We start from the raw sequence: 11240 nt of genomic DNA, 5'->3' as shown, positions 1-11240 counted from the left end.
TTACTACTTAATAAGAAATAGTTCTCTTGTATTAGTCAGGAAAACTTGCATGTTTTGAATAGGTATTTTGAACTAGAATGTATTTATAATTTTATAGATAGGCATTCCAGATTGGTGGTAGCTGCCACTGCTTTGGTTTTCTCCTTCTGCCTCACTTTCTTTTGTTAGCATCACATTTTCTTGCCCTGGCCAGGTAGCTCAGTTGGTTAGTGTGTTGTCCCCATACACTAAGGTTACGGGTTTGATCCCCTGTCAGGGCACATAAAAGAATCAACCAGTGAATGCATAAATAAGTAGAACAACAAGTCGATGTTTCTCTCCCCCGCTTCCTCTCTCAAATCTATAATAATAAAAATGTATTTTTAAAAAGCCCTACTTTTTTTATGTTTGTGCTTCAAGATACAGTTAAAAAGAAAAGATTATTCATTTTCAGGAATTGTACTGCTATAGGCTTGATTTGAACCTCTATTCTCTTCTGCTTTTTTTCCCTCATGAATGAACATAATGCCCTAAAGCAGTGGTCGGCAAACTGCAGCTGGCGAGCCACATGCGGCTCTTTGGCCCCCTGAGTGTGGGTCTTCCACAAAATACCACGTGTGGGCGCGCATGTACAGTGCGATTGAAACTTCGTGGCCCATGCGCAGAAGTCGGTATTTTGTGGAAGAGCCACACTGAAGGGGCCAAAGAGCCGCATGTGGCTCGAGAGCCGCAGTTTGCCGACCACTGCCCTAAAGCATGCCAATAATTGACCAAGAGCTACATTTTCAGTGGGTCTACTTTATTATATGAGAACTAGGGGCCAGTGCATGGATTTGTGCACTGGTGGGGGGGTCCCTCAGCCTGGCCTGCAGGGATCGGGCCGAAACTAGCTCTCTGACATTACCCGAGTGGTCCTAGATTGTGAGAGGGCAGTTCTTGGATGATGCACCCTGGAATCGGGCTCCCTCCTCTCTGGTTCCGGGTGCGTCACCTGAGAACCGCAGCTGCCAAGTCACCGCAGTGCTGCAGCTCCTGTGTTGAGCGTCTGCCCCCTGGTGGTCAGTGAGTATCATTGCTACCCATTGGCTGGTCGCTTAGGCTTTTATATAGTAGTACATATATAAAAGCCTAAGCAACCATTATGACCGTTTGCTATGATGCACACTGACCACCAGGAGACAGACACTCAATGCAGGACTGCCCCCTGGTGGTCAGTGCGCTCCCACAGCCAACTTCCCGTGGCTGGCCAACCTCCTGTGGTCCCCCCCCCCCCCCCGCCCCCCCCCCTACCAGCCTGTCCGGATTGGCCCTGATCAGGACTGGGCAAGATGGCTCCAATTGGCCGTGATCCCCAGCCAGGCCGAGGAACCCCACCGGTGCATGAATTCGTGCACTGGGCTTCTAGTATATAGATAATAGATGATAGCTAATATTTGTGATGTTAAAAATGATCATCCTAATAGTTTTCTTTTGGGAATTTTTACAGTAGAAGAACCCTTTGAGATTTGGGGTGATTTTATGTATCTTAAAGTGGCAAGAATTGTTCCTGGCACATAGGAAATATTATTTAAATCATAGATACTATTATTATAATAATTTTGGGGGGTAGAAATTCAACATTTAAAAAAACTACATACAGAAATGATTCCTAGTCATACAGGCCAAGACAGTATTTTCTCATGATACTTAGTAAATAGACTTGGAGATAATTAAAAAACACAATTTTAAACATCTATTACAGAAACAGTGCAGGTGCATTGTTCCCAAAATAGAAAATACAAAAATTAGAAAAAATATATATTCCCACCACTTAGAGATTATTACTTTTAGTACCTTAGTCTGTAATCTTTTTGTGTACATATACTATTTGGATTTTTTTTTTTTACATTTCCTTTTACCAGGATGGTATCACACTGTACATTCTCTTTGACAACCTCCCACCCACCCATTAATGTCTACTTATTCATTTCAGTAGATTTTCATTTCATCTAATACTCAGATTATATTCAAATTTATTTAGTTGGCTCAAAAATGTCCTTTATGGCTGGTTTGCTAAAACAGTATCCATAACAGCATTATACCTGTGAACTTGGCTGTTAGACCCTTTAAGTCTTTTAAAATATATGTGTAAATATTTCTTTACCCAGAAAGAAAATGTTATTTCTTTTATAAAATATTTTTATCCAAAATATAATGTATACATTGTTGTGCACATTTTTTTCTTAGTCTGTAAATCTATCCAACCAGTACATAGTAATCATATGAATAGAACATAGATTATACATACAACCTTTTCTTAATTATCAAAATAAAAGCTTTCAGTAATTTGATAATTGTCTTTGGTTTGAAAATAATAGTGAAATCAGCTTAATAATGTGAGCAAGCAGAAAAAAAAATTTAGAAAAGGGCACTGAATATGGTGAATTTTGAATTGTATTTGGAAGATGAATGGGCCCAGAAGTAGGTGGGCAGAGAACTTTAGAGATGGTCTTGAAGGGAGGCTTTAGGCAGATTAGTTTGGCTCATCTGAAAGATTCCAGTCAGAAAATCCTGGGATTAGAGAGGATTGATAGAGCTCAAGAAGAAATGAGAGCTGGTATGATGGACACAATGCATAGAAATGTAGATTGTTGGTAGTTTTTTAGAGTTAGCCTGATATAAATTATTCTGAAGTGTAGATGTTTGTTGTTATGCCAACTGTAGTGTGTAGCAAGGGACTAGAATAAGGCATGCCAAATATTGATTACCGTGATAGGAAATGAGAGTAAGTTTCTATCCCAGTTCAGTATTATCAAGTCATAACACTAAGGGTGAGGAGATCTTAATGGTTGTCTCAATGTAATCATGTGGAATAGGAATTGAACTCTAAAAGGGTTAAGTGACTTGTCCAAATTATATGTTTTAAATCTGATGTCCTAATTCTTAATTGTATCTACTTTTCTGTAAACCATGGTGTCTTTTATAATCAGGAAAATTGGAGGATGTGTACATTTTTGTTGTCTTGTTTTTATTTATTTATTTATTTATTTATTTATTTATTTAAAATATATTTTATTGATTTTTTACAGAGAGGAAGGGAGAGAGATAGTTAGAAACATCGACCAGCTGCCTCCTGCACGCCCCCCACTGGGGATGTGCCCGCAACCCAGGTACATGCCCTTGACCGGAATCGAACCCGGGACCCCTCAGTCCACAGGCCGACGCTCTATCCACTGAGCCAAACCGGTTTCGGCTGTTGTCTTGTTTTTAATTGGCTTTTTGGTTTTTGTACCAAGACATTCAGTATTTGTGATTATAAAGTCTGAGGTTTTCATTTTCTATATATATCTAAATACTATAGTATGGCAGCTACCTTAGGTACATTTTTAATGTACTAAGTAGAGGGATTTTAAAATTATTTTGCCAAAAAATTTTGAGTATTTAAAAAAAATTAATGTATTTAACTGTATTAATTATACATGATAGTTTATAGATAAATTGACAATTTTCATTAGCAAAGCTGTAGTGGGGAAAGCTTCCCAGATAATGTTTTAAAATGTATACATGTACTTTTCATTGTTCCATATTTCAGATATTTTCTTAACTTAAGTACTCAGATATTTATCCAAACATTATTGCTATGGGGTTTCCTGCAGAAAGACTTGAAGGTGTATACAGGAACAATATTGATGATGTAGTAAGGTAAGAACTCTTAATTTTTAATTTTGAATATTGATATATTAATGTTGTATTTTCATTTAGAAAATATATCTAAACCACCGAAAAAGATGTACTTTGTCATGTAAACTTGATGTGGATATTATGTTGGTGTTCTATAACTATTTTTTTTCTTAATATGTCTAATGGGCCTCAATAGGATACAACTCATTTGAATTTGATAAGAACAAACTTTTTACTTAATCAGGTGTATGTGCTATGCTTTCGTGGACTCTATACAAAGTGCCCTTCAGTAGGTTAATGCCTGGATTCATTACACTGTGATTTTTATGTATTTATTTTTTATTTTACAATTGGGGGTTAGGCTTAAAATTCTTGAGTGTATTTATTTACTTACATATATTTATCCTAAGGTATATACACTGAGTGGCCAGATTATTGTGACCACCTGATGTTTGTAGGCAAATTAGCTATAATTTCGCACTGAAGTTGCTAGAGGGCCAGACCATTATAAATAGGGAAGCAGGTTGTTTACCGCGACAGTAGAAGTGATTTTTTTTCTGAAGATATGGGTAAACAACGTGATTTGACAGCCTTTGAACGTGGGATATATTTGAATGTGAGTCGCCAGATTATTATGACCACCCCATCAGTACTTCGTTGGGCCACCTTTTGCCTTCAATACTGCGGCGATTCTTCTTGGCATTGACTCCACGAGATGTTGAAAGGTGATGCAAGGAACCTGACACCATGCCTGATGAATAGCACTGTCCAGTTCTGTGAGATTTGATGGCTGTGGAACCAGCTGCCTGATGGCTCTTTTAACTTCGTCCCACAAATGCTCAATTGGATTGAGATCTGGTGACTGTGGGGGCCACCTAAGCAAGGTAAAGTCTCCCTCGTGTTCTTGAAACCACTCCTGCACAATACGAGCACCGTGGCATGGCGCATTGTCTTGTTGGAAGAAGCCATCTCCATTGGAATACGCCATCAACATGATAGGATGAACTTGATCAGCAACAATACTTAGGTATGTTGTGCTATTCAGACGTTGTTCCACACGAATTAAAGGGCCCAAATCATGCCAGGAAAACATGCCCCCAAACCATAACACTGCCCCCACCAGCTTGAAGGGTTGCACTCATGCATGTGGGGTGCATGCTTTCATGCTGTTTCCGCCAAATTCTCACTCTGCCATCTGCATGATACAACTGGAAACGTGATTCATCAGACCACATGACTTTTTTCCAATGCTCAACTGTCCAATTTTGTGTTCCTGTGCGAATTGGAGACGTTTTATCTTGGTAACTGCAGACAGCAAAGGTGTTCAAACAGGCCTTCGGCTTCCATATCCCATACGATGCAGTGTATGGCTAATTTGCCTACACACGTCAGGTGGTCATAATAATCTGGCCACTTTGTGTGTGTGTGTGTATCCCAAGTTCAAAGGCTGTTAATTTGCGTTGTTTACCCATATCTTCAGGAAAAAAACCAATTCTGTCGTGGTAAACAACCTGCTTCTCTGTTTATAATGGTCTGGCCTTCTAGCAACTTCAGTGCGAAATTATAGCTAATTTGCCTATAAACGTCAGGTGGTTTTAATAATCTGGCCACTCAGTGTATAATCAATATACCATGTAGTTTTACATATAGCAGTTTATAATGGGTCATAAATGTACCAAACACCTGAAGAAGTATTTGGTGCAAAGAATCTTGAAAAAAATTGCTGGGCATACCGAGACTAACGGTCCATTTTGTAATTTTGCATAATTTTCTTAGTGTAATTATCATTCAGCTCAGAACAAGGCTGAATGAAAAGGCCCATTTAATTAATTTTAATGTGTTTATGACCTAACAGTACATGCTATATTTTATGAGAGAAGGAATTTGTATCTGCTGTGTAAATAGTCTTAGTATATTTTCTGATGTCAATGCAAAAATCTGCTATGAATAAGTTAACTGTAAAATATTACTAGAAACTATAATGGCTTTTAAAAGTTAAAATTTGGGTTATTTTTGAAGATTTTCAATTTAAATATTTGATGGTTATGAGAATTAAATGTTATAATTAGTTTTAAAGCATTATGCAATGTAGAATTCTTTTTATAATAGTTGTCTAAGTATATAAGCCTACTTATACCCTTATATGAACTAACCATAAGTTGTTAATTTTTAGCAATTCTTTTGAACCAAAGTATATTAATATTTTTGCAGTACTGAATTGTGTCCAATTGGGTTTTTGTAGTGTTCACATTGTGTTCAGAATTAAATTTCAGTTTCTACAAGAACTACAAAAGAACCCAAAACTATTTTCTTTGTGGTTTCTGTTAGAATATAGATAGTATAGATGAGGCTGTCAGAAGTACTACTTACACTGAAAAGAGGGAAATGAACTTGCCCTTTTCATAGGCAAGACACGGGAAGGATGCTTAACATTGAAGCAGTTTGAGCTGGCTTAGTCAGTGGTAACACATCAACAGAAAATGCAATGGGTGATAGAAAAAAGAATGAGCAAAGTAAATTTTGATTGAGAGATGGAGAGTCTGGGAAATGAGCAGTGCAGTCACCAGGCATGTATTCTCTGTTGTGCAGGAGTATTTATCGGGCCTCTTTATGGCTTAGATGAACTATCTCATAAGATGATCTACTACACATTACTGTAATTCTGTATTCAATCAAATGATGATTTAACCAAGTCAGATTAGTACTTATATTGGGAAAGAGTAAAGATGAGTTCTGTGATCATTGTGAGGATATTTTTTGTGGTAATCTGGTGTGCTAGTTTTTTCATTATTCTCTTGTGAATGTGAATTAATCTCTTTGAGTTAGTCACTGAGGCTAAATGATCCTCTTTTATGTTACTGATAAGTCAGTTTCTGAAGCAATACATTTGATTATCAGACCTTAAACTGTAATAACTTCACCAAGAAAATACTATGCTGGGAAGTATTTTGATCTTTGATCTTTTGACTTCATAACCACTGCTTTTATGCTTCTGAATTAAGATTCACACTTTTAGTTTGTGTAACCAAAGTTGAAGTTTATTCTGTCTGCTTTAATGTATCTAGTTTATTTATCTAGCTTTTAACTTTTCAAATCTGTTATTCGTAAAAATATTTTATGTATATGGTTGATTATGTAGTCAATGGTTGCTTTAGCTGATTACTCTTGTCACCTAATGGTAATGATAATAGCATATAAAAAATGAATTATAAACTGACTGTAATAGTTGCACTGTGCTTATTTTTGTTTAGTCTTTATTTTAATTTGGGGGATAAATGGCTAGTAAGACTTTGTTGGCTTCAGTTGCTTAACTCCTCCCACCCTCAAACTCCTTTTTTTTAAGGAGGAAAGGCTGAACAGAGACTGGGAAAGGAAGATGTAGTTTTTTCTGGAAGCTAAAGTGAAAATAAATAGTTCCTAAGTAATTTGTCTGTTAGGATTAACCTTGATTTTCTTGATTAGTTCACACTGTATTGGAGATAGTAGTTATAATTGGTATTTTGCTTTTGGTCCAGAGATGATAACAGCAGTGAAAAAATGTCTATTTCCTTATACCTTTTCTGTTAATGAAACTATTTCTAGTTGGATTGTTCCTTACCCTGTTATTTGGGATGTCTAAAGAATATTATCTTTTTTCCTAATTCCATATTTTTTCTATTATTTTCCCCCAATCAGTAAATATTATGTAGAGTTCAGACTTTGTTGTTGTACATCAGTGCCTTGAGTAAAAGAAATTCCAATTGCGAATACCTTAATGCTTAAATTGTCCAGCATTATTTAACTGTTTTGGGATATGATTTATTATAGCAATGTGAATTTTATACTTGAGGTACTCAAAGTATATTTGTGACAAATATTTAACTTCTCCTTATTAGGTGACTTCCTAGGATCAGGAATTAATGTTAAAAAATAAACAAAAAGGGAGAGGAGGGGGAAAGTGAACCAAGGTGAAATTTTTTTTACAATCCTAATTGCAAATTTTTAAAAATATTTATTTTTATTTCTTTGTAAAAAAAAATCTTTGCTCAAGGATATGTTGTTATTGATTAATCAGAGAGAGAAAAGGGGGGAGAGAAAACATCAATGTGAGAGAGAAACATTGATTGGTTGCCCCTCAACCTTTTGGTGTACGGGACAATGCTCCAACCAACTGAGCCACCCAGCCAGGGCACAAATGCTTTGTTTAATAAACAATCAGGATTGACACTGCAGGACAAGGACAGCTCATAGAAGGGAAGTTGAAGAGCTAACTCTTCCCAGACTGTTTTTCTTTTTTTTCCTCTTATTACCACATTTTATCCCCCTTCCTTCTTGCCACTAAACTCTTGCTCCAACTAGCTGGTAATATGAAACAATGTTTTATTCAGATAATTGATTATTCTTTGATATGTATATTAGTCTTATGTCTCAGGCTAATACTGAAGATATCTAATTTATATGTTATCTGCTATAGATCTAAGCAGTCTTTAACCAATTAATACTTCATGTGTTTAACAGACATAGCCCGAGAACTGTTCTGTACCTAATAACATCTGGGAAATGTAGGTTTAAAGAGGTGAACTGGCTTTCTTACTGTAGATTCTCAAGTGAAATTATAATATGCTTTTCTCTCCCCCTTCTTTTCCTCCCTTCTTTCCTCCTTGTCTCTTTTCTTTTGTGTATTAAATAACATATTTCTAAATTGTGTTTTATGGAGCATAATTTGGAAATGCTAAAAATGAAAAAATGCATATAACAATATTTCCCCCTTGTTTGAATTAGTAGGAAATAATTTACTTCCTTCTCTTTTATTGGAAAGATTTTAGGTATGAAAAGATTCCCATATTTATTGTAAGGAAATGCTTAGAGCTCAGTTTTCTGATATATAGTGATTAAAAAAAAATCCATTATCTTGTATATTATCAGTTTTTATTCATATATAAGCAGCTGACTACAGATTTAAGAGTTCATCTTTTTTCCTGTTTTATGCAATTTTCTTATTGAAGACATTTTTCAAATATTCTTAATTATATGTTGATCTTTCCAATCAACCTTAATTGTATGTCGATTTTTCAATAAAAAGGAAATGTTTTTGTTACCCCTACATTATCATCCTTTGGCTATTCAGTTAAAAAGAATTGAGAGGAGATTATTTAGAGGATTTAATGTTTAGAGATTATATGGAGAAATTATTCAAAATAAATTAGAGGAAAGTATCAATTTCATTTTTCCTTTATAACAACTTTTGACCTCTTCTCTCATGTAGGAAATCATCAAGGAAGGTCTTTTCTGGTTTTATTATACCAGGAAATTTCTGTAGGACTTGAGTTTCCAGATTGGAAATACCTATATATTTGTATATAGGCCTAAATGAAAATAGGCCATTACCAGGCAAATTATTATGAAATTTCTCAAACACCAGAAATAGTGAGAATGTTTCAAAAGTTTTTAGGCTCAATTAGGAAGTTTTAAGAAATATGAATGGCATCTAACTTCTTGGCAGTAGAATTAAAGATAGAAGATGGAGAAAACAGCACTTCAAAAGTTGTATGTTCAGTCTAGAATTCTGTATCTATATAAACTACCAACCAAGTGCAAAAGTAGGAAAACAAGATGCTCAAGGATTAAAAAGAATATATCCATGTAACATTTCTCAGGAGATTACTAGAAGATGTGCCCCAGATATACAAGGGAATAAACCATGCAATAAAAGGGCTTCAGTAAAGAGAAAATGCAACTCAAGCGAAAAAGAAAAGTCCCAGGATGACAACTGTGCTACAAGCAGAAGAGCAACCAGTTCTGATTAGAGTAGCAGGATAGAGGGATTCAGGGGAAGAAAGAAAAAGAACTGATAGGTTGATATTGAAATATTTGGGGAAAATATGCAAGAGAGTTTTAGTAAAACAGGTAACTTAGAAACAGAAAGCAATTATTAGTATTTGTTGGTTGATTTAACCCAGTATCGTGATATTACCTATTAAGGGGGATTAAGAGGAGTGAAATGTGTGTGTGAGTTCTACTGGTTTTGTAAGTCTCCTTTACCATGACAGAAAACATGCAGGTAATTAGTAAATCTGTAAGATGCTGTATGATACTATATATTATATAGAAATGCTGAATTAAATGCCAGGAAAAAGAATCTGAGTAGTTGAGTGCGATTGCTTTTAGGAGAGAAGCAAAAATTTGGCTTTGAAGATGGATGAATAGAGTTGGAAATGAGAAACTTTTTTTGTGTGTGTATGATAAAATATATGTAAAATAAAATTTTACCATTTTAACCTTTTAAAAAATAAATATTTTTATTGATTTCAGAGTGGAAGGGAGAGGAAGAGATAAAAACATCGATGGTGAGAGAGAATCATTTATTGGCTGCCTCGTGCATGCCCCCTCTACTGGGGATCAAGCCCATATCCTCTGCATGTGCCCTGACCAGGAATCAAACCTTGACCTCCTGTTTCATAGGTTGATACTCAACCATGGAGGAACACCTGCTGGGCCACATTTTAACTATTTTTAAGTGACACTTCAGAGCACTAAGCACATTAATATTGTTGTGCAGTCATCACTGTCCATCTATAAAACTTTTTTATCATCTCCTACTGAAACTTTGTACCCTTTAAACAGTAACTCTCCTTCCCCTTAGTCCCAGCCTCTGGTAACCACTGTTTGGTCACTACATATTTGACTATTTTAGGTTCTGTATATAAGTGGAATCATACAATATTTGTCTTTTTGTGACTGATTTATTTCACTTAGCATATAATGTCTTAAAGGTTCATTCATGCTGTGGTATGTATCAGAATTTTCTTACATTTTATGTGTATACCATACAGTGGGGCCTTGACTTACGAATTTAATTCGTTCCATGACGGAGCTCGTAACTCAAATTACTCTTTTTTTTTTTTTTTTTTAATATATTTTATTGATTTTTTACAGAGAGGAAGGGAGAGAGACAGAGAGTTAGAAACATCGATGAGAGAGAAACATCGATCAGCTGCCTCCTGCACATCTCCCACTGGGGATGTGCCCGCAACCCAGGCACATGCCCTTGACCGGAATCGAACCCGGGACCTTTCAGTCCGCAGGCCGACGCTCTATCCACTGAGCCAAACCGGTTTCGGCTCAAATTACTCTTATGTCAAATCAAAAGTGAACGAGTGAGACACGTGATGCTGGGCTGATGTTGTGGCGTTCACTGTGATGTTTGCTGCGCCAACTAGCGGTGGGGTATCTGAAGCTGGCTCGTAACCCGAATTTTAGCTTGCAACTCAAAGCAAAAAATCGGCTGAGAGATGGCTCATATATCGAAAAACTCGTTAGTCGGGACACTCGTAAGTCAAGGCCCCACTGTATTCTGTTTATCCATTTATCTGTCAATGGACACTTGGGTTGCTTCCACCTTTAGACTATCCTATATAATGAAACCCTAATATGCAAAACGACTGAATGGTGGAACGACTAGTCGCTATTACGTGCACAGACCACCATGGGGCAGACGTTCAATGCAGGAGCTGCCCCCCGGTGGTTAGTGCGCTCCCACAGGGGGAGCGTTGCTCAGCCAGAAGCTGGGCTCATGGCTGGCGAGTGCAGCAGTGGTGGCGGGAGCCTCTCCTACCTCTGCT

The 11240-nt window shown here is 36.5% G+C and overlaps 1 protein-coding gene across 1 annotated transcript in view; it reads left to right on the top strand.

Moving 5' to 3' along the window:
* Window positions 1–3560: 3560 nt before the first annotated feature.
* The window catches only part of PTEN (phosphatase and tensin homolog), a 59527-nt gene continuing 51847 nt past the window's right edge, over window positions 3561–11240 (top strand). The window contains exon 1 of the mRNA XM_070432756.1: window positions 3561–3660. Coding sequence (XP_070288857.1) covers window positions 3599–3660 — 62 coding nt within the window. The 5' untranslated portion in view covers window positions 3561–3598. The remainder of the gene's footprint in view (window positions 3661–11240) is intronic.

Source organism: Myotis yumanensis, unplaced genomic scaffold (assembly GCF_028538775.1).
Source record: "Myotis yumanensis isolate MYYU_CA2020_CCGP unplaced genomic scaffold, mMyoYum1.0.hap1 SCAF_13, whole genome shotgun sequence".
Classification (NCBI taxonomy): domain Eukaryota; kingdom Metazoa; phylum Chordata; class Mammalia; order Chiroptera; family Vespertilionidae; genus Myotis; species Myotis yumanensis.
Note: the sequence above shows the minus strand (reverse complement) of the source record. Positions and strands in the feature narration are given on the sequence as shown.